Below are 18,399 nucleotides of genomic sequence, written 5' to 3'. Positions count from 1 at the left end.
GCTTGAAATAGGAAATAGTCCATGAACACTGCTCCCCAGACAGGGTAATTGAGATAAAGTTATTTGCAAGTGAAAGTTGGACCTCATTTGTTTATGAGGCCCAATACTTTGACCAGACGTGTTGTAGCGCTCCTGACGTGAATGTTTAAGATTTGGTGGCACGTGTGGGCTGTCCTCTGCCCTTCTGGGGTAGGAGCAGAACCTTGGTGGTGCTCTGAGCATCACTTTCTGCCAACTCCTCCTGAGATCTGCTGGTACAGAGAAGCACATCTATTTAGCAAATGTCAATCATTTTTTTACAGCAACACGCAGATAAGTATTAAAGTCTTCACCACCAAAGGCTGCAATATTCCCAGGTTACAGCCATCTGAACATAGTTCATTTTATCAGGGAAAAAAAAAATGCCCTTTTTCCCTCTTCCGTGCTGATGAGGCTGTCATCTTAGGGGGAGCATTTTTGTGGGAACCTCTCAAACAGATATTGGCAAAATTATTGAGAAATACAGGATGCTTTGAGGATGCTCTCTAATTAAACAGTTCTCGCTTAGCATTTGTTGCATATTTAAGACCAGTATTCAAGGCAGAACCTTATTATTTTCATCATTTATACTTCAGCCAAGGCATTTAAGGAAAAATACTCTTGGTTGCTGGCAGGATCAGGTGATGCAATGCACAGGAGCAGGGTGAAAGAAGGCAGTCTGCATTGGTAATCAGGTTAGAGTCAGCTGCCTCTGCCCTCCAGCCTGCTCTGAAATGGCATGTAGTCTAATTAGTTATAGAAAGGATTTTACTGAATAGTTGTAAACAGATCTGAGGGCTTGGAATAAAATCAATCTGACTGTGGAAACTTTTCAGGATAATTATAAACTGTTATTGGCAGAGTGTGAAAGAGAGACCAAAGGACTTCTAGCAGTGGGAAACTTGTAGCTGTGTGGGCTGTTCTCTGCAGGGGGAAGAAGGGAGATGCAGATCTTTATCAGAGGAGGGATAAGGGGCTTCAGTCGGTGGGGACACTGCCTTAGAGGTGCTTTTAAGGCTCTTGAATGTTTTGTTCTTTTCTGTAATGTTAGTGATGCCCTGACACCTGAGGTACCAGCACATCCCATGGTGGAAGGCATGTGACCAGGTGAACTGCACAGTGAAATGCTTGTACTTCTTAAAAAAAGAAAAAAAAAGGAAAAGAAAAAGAATATTTGAGGGGTTTGAGCATGGTTTTGTATAAAGGCATGTAAAAATTCTCTTTGCACAGATCAGAATGGTCTTGGCTCAGATTTTCACCGTCTCCCTACTGAAGTAAGTGCTGAAAATTGCATCTCCTGGACAGGCCAGTCCCTGCTGCCCCACAGAGCCACCCTGGCCACCAGCCCACCTCAGTGCCACTGGACTCTGCATTCCCGTTCATGGCAATGCCCCAGAACTCCACCAGAGAAAATGGCTTTTGTTTCGCTCAGCCCCTCGACTTCTCCCGCCCATCCCCTCACGGCGGCGAGGCCGGCCGGCCGTTGGGCGCAGCGAGGGAGGGCGATGGCCGCAGCACCCCCCTGAGCAATGGCCTGGCCTCCTCGGGGGCCCCCAGCCCCTCAGGGGCTCCCAGCCCCTCGGGCTCCTCTGCCGAGCCCCTCTGCGCACCCAGCCCGGCACAGGACCAGACGCCGCTCGAAGAAGGGATCAAATACGTGTCTGCCGAAGGGGAGGAACTGGCCTGCGGCTGGGGGGCCTTCACCCCCGGCTGCCTGCAGCCCTGCAACACATCCAAAGGGGTCTTGTTCTTCCTCTGCGTGGCCTCCTTCCTGCAGGGCATGACGGTGAACGGCTTCATCAACACCGTCATCACCTCCATCGAGCGCCGCTTCGACCTGCGCAGTTACCAGAGCGGGCTGATCGCCAGCTCCTACGACATCGCGGCCTGCGTCTGCCTCACCTTCGTCAGCTACTTCGGGGGCAATGGCCACAAGCCCCGCTGGCTGGGCTGGGGGGTGCTGCTCATGGGCCTGGGCTCCCTGCTCTTCGCCCTGCCACACTTCACCACGGGCCCCTACGAGGCGCGCTCGGCGGCCCAGGTGGGCGTCTGCGGGGGGAACCAGAGCCTGCCCTGCTCCCAGGCCGCCTCCAGCCTCTCTGGCTACAGGTTTGTCTTCATGCTGGGGCAGTTCCTGCACGGCATGGGAGCCACGCCGCTCTACACACTCGGCGTCACCTACCTGGATGAAAACGTCAAGACCAACTACTCCCCTGTGTACATTGGTGAGTGGGGCTCAAGGGCAGCTCCAGCCCTTTAGCAGCAGGGTGCTGGGAGGGAGAGGTCATGGGCCTTCATCATTGTGGGAACCCAGGAAGTTCCTCTGGCTGCCCTGGAGGGCTCGAGACCCTCGTCAGGGGGCTTGGAGACCTTGGCACAGAGCCCAAGACCCCTCTGCCTTTGATTTAGCCCTTGGAAAAAACAATTGCCAAGCTCACTGTCTAACATAGGTGATAGGTATTGGAAAGTAATTGTAAATATTGTACACGTAGTTTTTAGTATAAAAAGATAACACTGCCCCGGGGGCAGGCAGAGTGCCTCTGACTGTCCTGCTGAACGGACCTCAGCAAGTCAGGAGAAAGAATTTTATAGATTAGATACAATAAACAGCCTCGAGAATGAGAAATGAAGAGTTCTGACTCCTTCTTCGACCACCAGGCTGGGAAAAGAGACTTTCTAACTTATCTCGGGGTCACTCTGACCAGCTAGAGACCCCGAGAATCATCTCCCAGCCCACACTGGGAGCACCTCTCCTGACACTGCTCAGCCTTTTCTTCCACTTGAGGGGTGAGGTGGAGCTCAGAGGGATGTGGCAGCTCTCTTGATTATTCACTAGGAGGAAAACTGTGAGCTCAGTTGGGTGTTTTTCCTCCCACAGCTTGTGCCCTGTAGGTGGGGAGTGCCTCCTGCTCCTGGCATGGGGCCAGCCCATGTGGCATTAGCATCACTGGCAGACAGCCATGAGGCCATACCCCATATCCCTGCAAGGGGGCATAGAATCACAGCATGATTTGGGCAAAAGGACCTTTAAAGTTCACCTAGTCCAATGAGAAGGGACACCTTCAACTCAGCTTAGAGACACTTCCATTCTGACCTTGTCAAGGGATGGAATATCTGCCACCTGTTTGGACCGCCTGTGCCAGTGTTTTATCACCATCATTTACATCTGATGTAAATCTTTAGATCATGATCCCTTCAGGCCTCAGCACAGCGGGGATGGTAACTGGGCTGCTCAGCTATTGCTGGTGCAAAGCACAGCCAAGAGAAGAGGCTCAGCTCACTCCTCTGCATCACTGGTCACTCAGCAGCTGCCAAACACTCAGAGTCCTGTTGGTGAAAGTGCCAAAGGGTGATCTTTTAGCAATTTCCAAATGTGTCAGTCTGCCCGTGCTGCATCAGAAGGCTGTGTAGTGTGGGAAGGAGATCACAAGGAGATCATCAGCAAGTTGATCTTTCCATGTGTCATGGTTTAAACAGCAAACTGAAATAAGTGCCAGTGCTGCTGTGTTTAGTGTAGACATTTTGTGTTGTCAGTGGGGAGACAATCCTGCTGCTTATTGCTGTGGCAGTCAGGATGTGGCAGTGGGATCAGCTGCATCCCTGCTAAATATGGTTTAATTCTGAAGCAATTTTAGCTGCCCCATACTATAAAACTTCCCAGGTTGGATGCAAAAGCTTCCCTGGAACAGAAGCATGAGAGGAAAACTTGTTGGAACGATCTGGGTTTGTGTCTTGGTGGTTTAGTGGGAAGGGTGTGAGGCAGCCAGAGGCTGAGCATCCTGCATCCAGGAGGGAATCACACTGGGATCCCTGGCTGACGTTGTCTAACACGACTTGTTTTCCCTTTCAGCTGTTTTCTACACTGCTGCAATCCTTGGGCCTGCAGCGGGTTATCTGGTAGGAGGAATGTTTCTAAATATTTATACTGAAATTGGCAGAGAGTAAGTCGTTAAAAAAAAATCTTGTTCCTTTCCCTTTCTGCTCTGTGTTTCCTTTGGGGTAGAAAAAAATAATACCAATGATCTGGAGCAATGATCTGGTGGCTGGGTGGGAGTGTGCCTGGGGTGTGGGGTGGTGTGTCTGCAGGCAAGGAGGCTGGAAGGGTGGTTTGCATTAGCGCTGCTGCTGAGGGGAAATTGCTGACAAACCTGTCAGCTTCAATCCTTCCTCACGCTGCACTGCCTGTGCTAATGAGGCTGTGAGCAGCAGGTGAAATTTTTGAATGAGTTCCCTGATGAGGTGGTGCTCCCAGCAGTGCTGCTCGCCCTCCCACTCATCCCACCAGGATGCTTAGTCCCTCCTTGCTTTGTGATATTTGTGATTTATTCTTCTTTCCTTCCAGGCTCTTTGGTAGATCACAGAATCACAGAATGCTTTGGGTTGGAAGGGACCTTAATGATCATCTAGTTCCAACCCCTCTGCCTTAGGCAGTGACACCATTTACTAGACCAGATGAAGGGATTAAAAAGGGGGAATGGGTTTGCAGGGGAAGAAATGAGTTATTTCCACCAGTTTTTTTGCAAAGGATGTTTCTGGGGTGGAGTAAGGATCTTGCCAACCCTCAAAGCACAGCTGGAAAGCAGTGAGGTGAATGTGCAAACCTGAGATTAAATGAGAATGAAACAGTGTGATTTCCTGGGCTTGTGTTGTGCTGTGCTGAGGCTGGAGGGATGGTGGACACGGCGTCCCCATCAGATCACTCAGTGTCCTTTGCTGTCACCCCCATGACCCTTTGGCTCCTGCCAGCCTCAGGGAGAGGCCCGTGGGGCTGCCCTGCTCTGTCCCCAACCATCTCCTCTGTCCCTTTGTCCCTTTGGCTTCTCTTCCTGCAGGACCGACATGGCCCCCGAGAACACGCTGTGGGTGGGGGCCTGGTGGATCGGCTTCCTGGGGGCTGGAGCTGCTTCCCTCCTCATCTCCATCCCCATCCTGGGCTACCCCCAGCGCCTCCCAGGTACACAGGGGCTGGGCTTTGGGGCTGGGACTGCACGGTGCTCCTTCCTGGGCTCGGGGTCTGGGACTGCACGGTGCTCCGCTCACCCTGGGGCTTCCATCCATCCTCCTGCACGTGTCTAGCTGGGGACATGGGAGCAAAGGAACAGCTCCCTGTGTTTAAGTTGGAATTGCTAAATGGATTTCGCCCCATCTGCCTCTGTTACTGCTTGTCCCTTGCAGCTGTTGGTGGAGGGAGGATGTCACGTTGTGTTTTCCCCCTGCAAATCCATGGTTTCAGAAGCATCCATACCCTGTGTCTGACACACTCCTCCTTCCCTTTGCCTCTCATTACTGCTTGTCCCTTGCAGCTGTTGGTGGAGGGAGGATGTCACATTGCATTTTCCCCCTGCAAATCCATGGTTTCAGAAGCACCCACACCCCGTGTCTGACACACTCTTCGTTCCCTTTGCCTCTCATTTTTCATGTAGGGTCCCAGCGCTACATCGTCATGAGGGTGTCAGAGGCTCATCAGCTGAAGGATGGCAGCCACAAAAAAACATTGGATCCAGACTTTGGGAAAACAGTGAAAGATCTGCCTCGGTGAGAAAAGCACCCCACACAGAGGTTAGGGAGCTCTGCAAAGGGGAGGGAGAGTGATGAGCCCAAGCTGAGCTTCCATCAGCCCTGCCAGCTCATTGCCCTTCTTCAGGCAATGTCACTTTCTTGCAGAGGAGGTGTCCAAGTGCCTGGTCCTGTCAAGGTCTGGGAGCTCTTGGCAAAGAGGCTGAGCTAGAGCTGGTGCTGGGGATCCCATGGGGGAGCAGGGGACACGTGGCTGGTTCCATTTGGGTTTTCAGAAGCTCATGTCCACCTGCAGTGCTGTGCCACACACTGAGTTTCACTGGGAGTGGCTTGATGCCCAGCTTTGGGTGATGGGAGATGCCCAGGCATTGCCAGCTCCCTCCCTCTCCCCAGCAGCATTATTTCTGCCTGTCTGCTTCTGCCTGGCCTCACCTGGCCCAGTTGCGTGTTTCCAACAGCTCCTCCTCCCCAGCCCCTCGAGGCTTTATTTCTTTCCTCTATTTTTACTTGGGTTAGATCCCTGTTTTGTCATTTTTAATGAGAAGCAAGATGAAACAGGCCCTGTGATTCTCACAGCTCCCTTCCAAAGCCAGGGAACAAAATATACCACACTGTAACTTTCAGTTCCTTTTCTCTTTTATTCTTAGTTTCCTTTTTTTTTTTTTTGCCTTCACATCTTCCAGCCACCTTTTGTGTATTACTACTTCTTATCTCTCCAGCAAGGCAGTGACACAGCAACTTGCTTAATCTTGAGCTGCTGCTTGGCTCTGTGATGGGAACAAAGCAGGAGCCAAAATAAAATGTGATCTTTTAACCACCTATTTTTGTTACAGATTTTTGAAATATTTTATGATTTTTTTTTTGTTGTGTTGAGTTGTATTGAAATGGAGGGCAGAGGGAGAGGTGCTGCTTTATTTATTGCAGGGGGTTAGCTGGCATGGAGGCTCTGGATGTTGAAGACATACCTGGATATAGATTCCTTTTGCAGCTTGCAGTCAATAAGAGGAACTGTCACCATTGAGATTTTCCTCTTTTTTTAATTTTTTTTTATTTCTCCCAGGACTGTTTTTAGGGAGGAGATTTTATCTATGTGTGATGGCTGCTCCCTGCAAAGATGTTGCTAAACCCCAGGCTGCTGCCAACAATCACTTCTGAGCATTAGCTGTGGTCTTTGCTGTGCTGGCAGAGGAGGATGGAGGCAGAGCAGGTGCTCAGAACAGGAATTTTCAGCACCAGTCGAGCTGTGTTGTGTCAACACGACTCACACCCATCTGAAATGCTTGGAGACTTTGCAGGAAGTTTACCAGGGGTTAAGGCAGTTGTATGAAGAATATTACACTGAACAGACTTCAGTGCTGTTATTAAATGGCATTCTTGACTGGGTGCCATTTTCCGAGGTCACGGCTTGTTCTGCTCACGGAAATTGAATTCAAAACCTGCATTTAAATAACGATAAGTCTGTGACTAAAACCAACACAAACAGGGCAGCAGAGAGGGATGAAATTCAGTGCTTGATGCTTTTCTTGCTTGTCTGGAGCAAAGCTCCCACAGTTTGTGCTGTCTGACAGCAGGAACAGAGACGATCCTCCTCCAGGAGCATCTTTCACTCCTTGTTTCTGAATAATAAATCCCCAAAGGTGGGAATTTGTATCAGGCAATTCTGACCAGTCTAGACCTCAGTGTGCTTTGAAAGCAGGAACCCAACAGACTTTTGTGGTCCCTGGTTTTGATTAATGAAAGGGAAGTGCCTTCAAGGCTTTCTGCTCTGGAAACTTGCATTAAAGAGGAGATCCCATCTGTGCAGGCAGCTCCTGGGGACACGTGGACCAGGCTGGAGGGTGAGGCCAAAGCACACTCCCTGTTCCTTTTGTTGGGTCAGGGACTGTGTGCCACACATTTTCTCACAGTACAGGCAGTAACAGTCTCACAAAGATAAGCAGAAATACTGATGAAGTAAAATACTGTTCTATGCCATCAGGTCCTTTCTAAGTGAGGTTCATGAGTTGCTGCATTCACAGTGCTGCCCCAGAGCTTACAGGAATGCAGCCTAATCCTCTGCCCTGGAGACACTTCTGTATTAACTCTTGGGTTGAAAGGCCTGATGAAACAGCATTTTCCTTTCTCTGCTTCCATATGATTGCTGTCATGGAGTAACCCCTCCTGTCAGAGCAGAGGGGCTCAAAGGGAGGGCATGTAGGGCTGTACCAAGAGGAGGCTTTGTCCCTGCAAGCTGCAGGGTGCAGTTTGTGAGGATCACTGCCTGGCCTGGCAAGCCCTGATCTTCAGCATGAGGAGTATTTCACTGATCACTGCTGGATTAGGTGCAGGGTGGGACTTAAAAAAGCCATGAAATGGAACAAAGAGAAGTTGGTTTCTGTTCCTGTGGGGTGCACGTGGTACCCTCTGTTCCCTTGGTGCTGGTGACAGTGGGTGTCATTTTTTGCTGGAAAAGCCCCATTCAAATGCTATAAAATTGGAGAAATACCCATTTCTCTGGGGTGTTCTGAGCATGCCATGCTCAGAGGAGCAGGCTCTGATGATGATGCAGGTGGTCCCAACCTACTCAGGGAACCATTATGTGAGAAAGAGTTCCTGTGTGTGCCCATTTCAGTAAAGCCTTGGAGGGTCAGCTTTTTTAGCTGGTGGGATTCTTCTCTGCAGTGCTGGGCCTCCTGAAATCCTTTGGCTGCAAGAACTGAGCACTGCCAAGACTATTCAAGAATTAGGTGATTTCTGGGTGTGTTTAAAGCTGATGTAATAAAAAAGTTTGTGCTGTCTTTGGTAAGGTTTTATGTGCCATAGCTGCTCACAACTACATCTTCTGTCTTCAGACAGATTAAATTAAGTGAGTAAATCCTTATTATTAGTGCTGAAAAGAGTTCCTTTGCATTTTCCTACTTGCAAGTCCAGCCTGTAACTTTTGGGCAGAGGGTGCAAAGTCACACTAGTGCCAAGGAGCACTCTCTTTTACTCTTGTCTGTAAAAAGGTGAAGGCACTGTCTGCTTTCTGCCTCAGCCACAAGATCTACAAGCATTTTCTCACTAAAATATTAGGCTTTATGCTTCTAAATTAAGCACAGTCAAAAAAATCTGGAAAATAAAATAGTACATTAAACTAATCCCAAGAGCTAGGCAGTGTAAAGCCCCCTGTAATCAAAGTGTAGGAATGTGTGGCATTTCTGTCTTTCAGCTTCTTTGTTCTTTTGATGTAATGAAATTCTCCATGTGAGTGAAGTTGCATAAATGTGACTGTGAGCCTCAGCACGTCTCCCCCTTGCTCGTACCAAGGCAGATTTTCTCTGATCTCACATTTCCACCAGAGCAAGAGGTGGTGACTGTTCCTTTCTTCTCTGTGGGCATCCCATGGCATGGCTCTTGCAGGATTTGTGCTCATCCCAGAAATGGGATAACCCATGGCACTGGCTAGGGGGAAGTCATGGAGCAGAATTTGAAGCTGGTTACAAAACATCCCCTGAGAAGCAATGTCAGTCCTCTTAGTCCAATATCCGAGATAGTGAGAGATAATTGAGACCATTCCCTGTGCCTGAGGGCCTTTCTGCATCTCAGGGATGGAATTGTTGCTGGATCTGCATATAAATGACACATGGCAATTTCTCAGGCATATCTGTGGCTCTCTCCTAAATCCCAGTGGGTCAAAGTAAAATGGAATTAGTCAATTTATACCTTAAGCTTCAAGTAAAACTGGGCTTAGATTGTGGCAGAAAGATTGCTTTCTGTTTTTCAGGTGTCTTGGAGGTGTTTCCTCCATATAGAAAGGCTTGCTTGGTATTTCCCCTGAGTTACAAAACATCTCTGGTTATCAGAGGTTGTTATTGTTCTGAGAGTGTGGGTGCACAAGTAACGTGTGTATGTGAGGATGTAGCACAGATTTGCTCTTGGTTAAGTCAGGAGTCCCAAGATATCTGCCAACAGGCACTAATAAAGCCTTGAAATGATAAAGATTTGGTGAGGAGTAATGTCCTCTCAGTATTGCCCCATTGAAACAAAGTACTCAGCCTGACCCCAAATGTTGGAAAATTCCTGCTGAAATCATCCATGTAGAAGTTGTGGATGCCCTTAGTGTGAGTTACATCACTCACATACACACTGTGTCACTGACTGGAAAAGCTCCTTCAAACCCCAATTATCTTTTGGGGTTTTTCCTTTCAAAGAGTTGCAGGATAATGGGATGCTGTATGTGATCCTTCTGACTTGGAAGACCTGAAATCAAAATGTGCCTGAAATCAGTGATTCAATTCCAATATATTTGTCCTTTCCAGGTCAGTGCTGCTACTTCTGAAGAACCCCACCTTCATCTTCCTCTGCTTAGCAGGAGCAACTGAAGCAACGCTGATTGCTGGGATGTCCACCTTTGGACCCAAATTCCTGGAGTCTCAGTTTAGTTTAAGTGCCTCTGAAGCTGCCACCTTTTTTGGTAAGGAAAGCATGTTTTTGCAATGTTTTCCCATTTTGCCAACAAATAGAAGAGCACTTTTAGCTCGTTTAGAATGGAGACAGATGCTTTGCGGTTTAATTAGGGACTGGTTATCCCCTTCAGCTGTTGGATGGGATCATTTCCTATCAGCACACCTACACCCAGTGCATTTCCAGAGCTGCATCCACTGACATCAGGAGGAAATGTGTCACTTCTGTAGCCATCTGTTACCCTCTAGAGGAAGGCAAAATAATTGTAATTCCTCCTATTGCATCACCAGGAAACATTGGCTAAACATTTCCTGCGAGGAAGGATGTCAGAGCTTGGGGGATATTTTGTCAGCATCCAAAAACTGCGAGATCCTCACCTAAGTGCTGTAACATAGACCAAGGAATGGTGTCCAACAAGCATCAGCACTCCTCAAAGAGCCAGTTTTAAGATCTCTTGATAGGAAAAGCTGCCTTAACAGGCTCATGCCAAATTACCTGAGCTGTTACACAGGACCACCCACTACAGCAACATCCACTGAACTCCCACCAAGAAGCCACACAGAAAGCAAGGAGTCATTTATATGCAAAATACACTGCAATTAATGTATTCAAACCTGAAAACTCCTTGCTGACATTTCTAAACTCACTTGTGGGATTTTTCCTCTTCTCTTTCAGGTTATCTGGTGGTGCCAGCCGGAGGGGGAGGCACATTCCTGGGAGGATTCCTCGTGAATAAATTTAAACTGCGCTGCTCAGGAATCATCAAGCTGTGTTTGCTTTGCACAGTGTCAAGTCTGCTGGCCATATTCATTTTTTTTATCCACTGCCCTAACATGCCCATGGCAGGAGTAACCCAGATGTACGATGGAAGGTAACAGCAGCCACCCTGTCTGTCTGTCTGTCTGTCTGTCCTGAGGGGCTCTGCTCAGAACAGGGTAATTCAAGCACACAGTGCTGGTGGCAGTGATGTGTGGATGTGTTGGGGGTAGAAGTTGGTGTCTGGTCAGTCCTACAGGCAGAGGGTGAGACACAAATAGATGTGCTGAGTTTTGCAGTGAGATGGAGTGTATGGAAGAGGCTCCCTAGTTAGTGAGGGAGGGAAGATCAGCAGCACCAGAGTGGGAGATATTCCACCCTTCAGCTGCCTTTGCAGCAGCCCCCATCTCTGTCCAGTGGGATAAACTGGACCAAAAGTGGGAGCCTCCTCTCTGAATGGAAGTGTCACCCTAAGAGCTGGTCACTTAAACTACCTTGGTGACTGTGGGAGAGACAGCTCCAGGACATGGTTAAAATTTGGTGGGATGAAAGCCTTTCCAAACCTGGGGATCCATCACAACTCCCACTGTCCCTTGCGCTCCCCATTTCCTCCTGTGAAGTGCTGCTCACTGACTGCTCCTGTGTTTCCCTCAGTGCTTTGCCAGGTGGGCACCTCAACCTGACTGCAGCCTGCAATGCCCAGTGTGGCTGCCTGCAGGACACCTACAGCCCTGTCTGTGGCACTGATGGCATCATGTACTACTCCCCCTGCCATGCTGGCTGCAAAAGTGTGTCTGTAAACCTCAGGAATGGCAAGAAGGTAGGTCTGGAAGCACCGTGCATGAGCAGGGTGGTGGCACATCTCCAGAGTGATTTGGCTGGCTCAAAAGGGTTTGAGCTTGGCTGCAAATCAGTGTAAAATCAGGCAGGGCAGGGTGGATGCTCTCAGGTACCATGTGAGATGAAGGCAGGAGGTACTCTGGGGTCACCCTGCTTTGCTTCTCTTGTGTCCAATCATCTTTGCCTCATTCTGGGTCAAACTGTGCTGAAATCCATGGAAAATCACCCAGGCAGGCAGGGAGCTCGGTAAGCCCCTGATTTCTCTCCTAGTGCTCCTTTTGAGTCTTGAATGAACGTGATGCATCTCCTCATCCTTCCAGCATGTTGCTCATGGAGTCAGGCAAAGGCTTGGGGAGGGTAGAGGTGATACTCAGCTGCCTGGCAGAGTTAATTTCCCTTGCTTGATTGACCTGTTTGGAAACAGAGGTGTGTCAAAAATGCAGCTTGATTTCGACTTCATTCTGGGTGTCTAACCAGCTGCTTTCTGCCCTCCCTGAATTTCTTATTTTTAAAGCTTTGACTGTCACCACGCTCTCCTCAGCAGAGCCCCGACCAGCCTTTTTTTCCCAGGTCTACCAAGAGTGCAGCTGTGTTGACAAAGCCCTCCTGCCTGGCTCTGGCAAAGCAGAGGCAGGGAAATGCACCTCCTCCTGTGCCAGAAAGCCCTTGCTCCTGTGCTTCATGTTTGTGGTCATCCTCTTCACCTTCCTGAGCAGCATTCCTGCCCTGACTGCCACTCTGAGGTAAGCAGGGATGGCCTCGTCCTCTGCCAGCACTGCAAGAAGCCTCAGTATCCTCCTCTCTGCTTTATCCTGCTGGATCAAGCATGGGAAAGGTGTGATGGGAACCACTGAGTTGGTGGCAGCCTGGAGACATCAGGACTAGTTCCTGTCCCAGTCTAGCTGGGAAAGGAAATTTCAGCACTGGGAGCTTTGTCCTGTGACATGGGATACACACATTTACAGCAGAGCTGGAGGGACACTGCACTGGGGTGATCCTAAATCTCCAGAGCGGTGGAGGTCCCAGGTGTGTTGGAGGTCCCAGATGGGCTGGACTCGAGGACCTGGAGTTGTGAAGCAGGGATGGTGATGCAGCCTGGCAGCATTTTTAAACAAACCCCTTTTTCTCCCCAGGTGTGTCTCTGACAGACAAAGGTCCTTTGCACTCGGGATCCAGTGGATTGTGGTACGAACCTTAGGTATGGAGCAGAGGGAATTTGCACACCAAAAAGGTCTGGTGGCTCTGGGAGGTGTGTGCCAAGCTGTCACCCAGGAATAAAACACACTGGGTTGGAAAAGAAGAGAGTAGGACACACACTGCTGAAAAGGAGGATGCTTTCTTTCTTTTGCTGTCTTCCAGGACAACCTAATTCCCTTTGCATGTGATTTGCAAACTGAATGGAGGGTTCTGTAACACGTCACAGGTGACAGAGGTTCAATGTCTTGCCAATGTGCCCTAATTTTAAGGAGAAGGAGCAGAAGTGTTGAAGCTCCTGTGAGTGTCTTTTGGCTCTTGTGCAATGTGTAGGTCAGGATGGCCAAAAGACCTGCTGGACTCTCAGATCATGAAATCCAGCAAATTTTTGATACCTGGTAGCTCTGGATGCTGCAGGATGAGTTCTCTTAATCATGGTATCAGCAGAGCTTGGTGCTTTTCTGCAAGGTGCTGCCCAAACTGAAGGTGCCCCCTCTCTCTGCCCACAGGAGGCATCCCTGGCCCCATTGCCTTTGGCTCCATGATTGATAAATCCTGCCTGCTGTGGCAGGACCAGTGTGGGGAGCAGGGCTCCTGCTACGTTTACCAGAACTCAGCCATGAGCCGCTACACACTCGTCGCTGGACTGGTCTACAAGGTGATGCTGCTGCTTATCTCCACTCCCTGGTAAAGCAGACAGGTTTTTAGGACATAATATTTTGCTCTGGGAAAGAATTTTACAAAATTGGGTTGCCCTGATCTGGCCCACCCCCAGACAAAATTAAATTTTCACACAAGAAATTTCTCAGGGAAGGCAAAAGCCCTGTTAGATTCTCATCAGGTAATGGTGCTCCAGACACCATCATTCTGTTAAATTCCCATTATTTTCCAGGATTACAGCTTCTATTACACCATATGAAATACTTTCTTCCAACAGCAAACAAAGTGATTTTTGCTAGAAATGGAGTAAAATATCCAAGTGCAGTGTATTAGTGAGAGTGAGGGATGGCATTGTGGGCAGGCTGTAAATAACCATTCCCCAGTCACTGCTAGAAAATAAGAGAGCTTAGAGCTGTGGGCTTTATTTATTAGCAGAAAACCATCATTTTAACTGCTCCCAAACAAGCACTTGCCCTAGATAGTAGTGTTTAGCAGCTGCTGTGATAAAGGGGTTTTCAAAAGCCTTCCAGCAAAAGGCTGAGGCAGTGTTGGCTCATGCAGCACTGTGCTCCAGGTGTCTGTGTGGGGCTGAACTTTTCCAAATTCCCATTGCTATGGGGCTGGCTAAATTCAGATTTTTACCCCCTCTGGCTCTGAGTGCTGCTCTGTTTCCCAGGCTGGCCAACATCATCTCCCCAAAGCTTGGTCAGCAAAGCTCATTGCAGATGTGGGGTGGGCTCCTGGTTTTAGGGGAGAGCAGAGAGTAACGGGGTGTCTCCATGGTTGCAGGTCCTCGGGACAACCTTCTTTATAGTGGCCTGTTTACTCTACAAACCCCCACCTCCAGAGTCACCTCCAGGCAGCTTGGATGCATCTGAAAATGGCAGCAGTGACCTCCAGGAGCACAAGCCTTCACTGCCAGCTGAAGAGGATATATAGTGCTGTCCACATGCAAGAGACTTTTTCAAACTGAGAAATACCACGAGAAGACATTATGCAGTTTCCCAAGGGGTTTTTAAATCAACAGTAATATTTTAAATTTTAATTCTTTTTTTAGTTGAAGATAAATAATTTAAGTAACCACTGGTGTGCTTTGCTATTTTCTTAACAGCAGAAGCACATTTGAAGTTGTGCGCTGGTGCCACGTGCAGTTATTTAATTTTATTTAAAGAAAGGGCTACTATAGCTTTATTCTGTGTCTGTGACAAGCCAGGATCACGTTCTCCACTTGTGGAAGTAATCACTGGTAACTCCAATGGAGCATGTGGGGTTTAAACCACCAGAGGATCTGGGCCAACTGTATTGAATATCTCAATTGTAAAGCCAACTGTAGCAAAACTCCTGTTGGGACTTCCAAGCTGGGGAGGAGCACTGCTGTTCTGCAGTCTGCACTGCAAAGGGGTCAGCTGGCCCTTGAACTGTTGCATGCAAAGCAGACAGCCCTGGCAGTGTCCTCCTCCTTCCCATGGCACACAGAGTCACTCTGTTCAGGAGCAGCTTCTCTCATTATGCAAGTTCCTATTACTGGGAGAGGAGATTTGATTAGCAAACCCATCAGTACACTACAGGCAGCCATTCCCAGAGCTGCCAAGCACTGTACACTCACTGCCTCACTCATTGCAGGGTTTACACCGTGGTGACACTTGGGTTTTTTTATTTGTGTTGTTTAAAAGTGATCCCTTTTGTAATATACTGTGCAAAACTTGAACTTCTTGCTGTTTGCTGGGTGTGGGAGGACATGAGATACAGATCTATGCAATGTTTATCTTGGGTTGTTCTGTAAAGACAGTGGGTTTGGGTAAACAGAAAGGTTGGAGTGAATTTAGTTTGTCTCTAGACCAGTAGCCTGAGGGATGGGTTTGCCTTGTGCAAGGGGGATGCTGGCTTGTAACTCTTGCAAGGAGAGAGGGCAGCGTTCCCAGAACGACCTCTGAATGTGCTTTTGCAATATGGATCAGGACCTTTCTGAGGGGCAGAAGTGGAACTGGGGCACGTGTGAGTCTGGCTCCCCTCTGAGTGCAGATGAGGCCAGGCTGGTGCTGGGTGTGCCAGTGTTTGCACAGCCACAGGGTGCAGGTGCATGCCCAGGGGGGCACAGGGAGCCCCTGCAGTCCTGCCTGGTGTCAGCGTGGTCGCAGGACAGCACCTGCAGCTCTGAGCTGCACAACTGCACTTCCTTCCTGCCAGCTCCCACTCAGAATTGCTTTGTAGATGTTTTTGTATATTCTGTATATTTATGCTTCCACAGATGGACACAGGATAGGCATTTGCTTCCTTCATTAGCAGAGGACTGACTCTCAGAGTGTTCCTGTTGCAGGCAGGGATGGTGCTGCTGGGAGTGGAGTTGATATTCAGGTCAGTGGAGGAAAGCAGCTTCTTCCATTCACAGATCCCCTTCCACCAAAGCCACAGGGTGACCTCTCTGCTTCCAAAGCCCTTGTTTCCCAGCCCCTGATGAGTGCTGGGACACACTGTGCACCCCCTGCCCCATCCCTGGAAGTGCTCAGTGCCAGCTTGGGTGGGGTTTGGCACAAACCTGTCTAGCTGAAGATGTCTCTGCCCACAGCAGGGGATCGAAACAAAATGATCTTTAACTCAAACCATTCAATGATTCTGTTTCTTTCTCTAGTAATTGCTGGAAAAACTAAAAGTGATAAGGGTGAGATGGATGGTGGCTTTTGGCTGCTTGTGGAAGGGCAGCTGGTGCAGCTTTGATGGGGCATAGTGTGCAGGAGAGCCCTGTTTTTCTAGAGAGGCAGGATTAGACCCACTGATGCAGGATTTAACCCCAGCCCTGCCCCAACACCTTCACCTGGGTTTGGAGCCACCTGCAAGCACGAGCCTGTCTCCAGGCCTTGCCCTTCCCAGCTTAGACACCTTGGCTACAAGCAGGGATCTTAGATGGGGAAATGCATGAATGTATTTTGGGAGCTTATTTTATGTATGATGTATTTATGAAAGTTAGAAGTTTTTTCTTCATATATATATATATATGTATGGGTGTGTATATATATATATATGTACATGGATATTGCAATGCAATTTTAGTGTTTATAAAATGAGCTTTATCTGAGTGTGTTGTTTCCAGAGCTAAACTAAAGCTCCTGGAATTATGGGCATTTATTATGTTGCTGTGGGACTGGCAATTCAAGGATTTTAGTAAGCAGCAACATGGCATTCCTGTTCCATAACCAGGCTGTTTAGATGTACAGGTAATTTAAAATATTTGGAAGTATGTTTCCCAATCTGATATGAAGTATTATATTGCTATAAAAGCATAGAAATATAACCACTCTTTCACAGGTACTTGTGTGTGTGTTTTTCATCGCTTGTCATCCTTTCCCAGCTGCAGTTCTTGGCAGGGATGTATCCATGGTGCCATTTGCTGCAGGGCCATCGTGGCATCTCCAAGGAGGAAGGTTGGAACTCAGGTTTGTGCTTAATTTGTAGCGTTAATAAGGCCCCTCATGGCTACAGGAGCCTCAGGCACCAGGTGACTCTGAAATTCACAGGGAAGCCCCAATGAGGGGAGAGAGAATGATGCATCTGACTCCATCTTATCAGAAGGCTAATAATTACTTTATTATGCTATATTATTCTATACTATATTACATTACATCTAACCCGAATCTGCCAAGCACTCAACCCTGCACCCAACTGCACACAACTGTACAGAATTTCGTGACTGTCACCCAACAGTCCCGACTCACACACACAGCTGGCCCTGACAGGCCAAGGAAACAAAACCCCATCACTGTGGGTAAACAGTCTCCATATTGCATTCTACTTTGGCACAAACACAGGCACAGCAAATGATAAGAATCGTTTTTCCTTTCTCTGAGGTTCAGAGAATGTGAAACCCAGAAATATTCCTGGGAAGGATTGTGCCTTGCTTTTCTCTGTGAAGAGAAATGTGGGGCTACAGGTGGCATCGAGGCCCTGTGAGTTGGTGTCTCCTGCTGGATTACCCTCTCCTCCTGAGACAGAGGATTGCTGCTTTTGGAGGCAAAAAGAGGTTTGAGGCTGCTGGGGAAGTGTTGGAACCCAGCACATTCCTCTGACTGCCCTGGATGACTTGAGACTCTGGTGAGGGGCTCAGGGACCTTGGCATGGAATCAAAACCACTTGTGCCTTCGATTTTAACCCATGGAAACAATTACTGACTTTGTGTGAAGATTTACAAGCCATAAGAGTTTGAGTAGAATGATAGTTAATTTGTCACAGGGTGAAAAAGTAGAATTTTGGGGATTTAGAATGGGGGTTCAGGAGGCAAGATGGAGGACTCTGGGCATGTCCTGTCCTTCTTGTCCTCCATCTTCTGCTGTGATGGTGGCACTTCTGGATTGGTTTAGAGTAGAGACAGACTGTCTAACATAGGTGATAGGTATTGGAAAATTATTGTAAATGAAGTACACATAGTTCTTAGTATAAAAAGCCAACACCACCCCAAGGGTGGTCAGTGTGCCACAAACTGACCTGCCAGAGATATCTCAGCAGGTCAGAGAAAGAATGTAACAGAAAAGAGAAAATAAACAACCTTGAAAAGCAGAGCAGAGGAATCTCGACTTCTTCTTTGGTCGCAGGGCTGGGAAAAAAGACTTTTAATACCTTGGGAGCCATTTCAGCAACACAAAACCTGTGGGGAAAGAAGAATCATTTCCCTTCTTCATCCACAGACCAGCCCTGATGAAGCCACGGAGTGCCTGCCCTGCTCTGGTAAGTGAAGATCAGCAGCTGAGTGTCACCTGTGGTTTGCTCAGGGCCACTCACGCCCTTGGGGACTGCAAACAAACGGGGTCGGTGCTGAGCAGAGTCGCGGGGAAGTGGCACAAATGAGCGCCCAGGGGCAGGGCAGGCAGCAGGAACTGCAGGGCAGGCAGCAGGAACTGCAGGGCATTTCTTGTGCAGCACCCCAGGCAGTCAATGAGCCGTGTCTCTCTGCTGAGCAGTTTGTTTGGAAGCTTCCTGGAGGTTTGAAAATGCCAGTAA

General features: G+C 48.6%; 1 protein-coding gene across 1 annotated transcript; it reads left to right on the top strand.

Annotated features, from left to right (window-relative positions):
* Positions 1 to 1,251: 1,251 nt before the first annotated feature.
* On the top strand, positions 1,252 to 16,716 carry SLCO4A1 (solute carrier organic anion transporter family member 4A1). Its single transcript, XM_036395807.2, has 11 exons — positions 1,252 to 2,243; positions 3,869 to 3,959; positions 4,851 to 4,972; positions 5,442 to 5,553; positions 9,816 to 9,970; positions 10,636 to 10,831; positions 11,371 to 11,536; positions 12,127 to 12,299; positions 12,690 to 12,754; positions 13,260 to 13,408; positions 14,200 to 16,716. Exons 1-11 carry the CDS (start codon positions 1,400 to 1,402, stop codon positions 14,347 to 14,349), a joined length of 2,223 nt encoding a protein of 740 aa, XP_036251700.1. The 5' UTR covers positions 1,252 to 1,399; the 3' UTR covers positions 14,350 to 16,716.
* The last annotated feature ends 1,683 nt before the right edge of the window (positions 16,717 to 18,399 follow it).

Source organism: Molothrus ater, chromosome 17 (assembly GCF_012460135.2).
Source record: "Molothrus ater isolate BHLD 08-10-18 breed brown headed cowbird chromosome 17, BPBGC_Mater_1.1, whole genome shotgun sequence".
NCBI lineage: Eukaryota > Metazoa > Chordata > Aves > Passeriformes > Icteridae > Molothrus > Molothrus ater.
The sequence above is the reverse complement of the archived record's forward strand: the minus strand, read 5'-3'. Positions and strand labels throughout refer to the sequence as shown.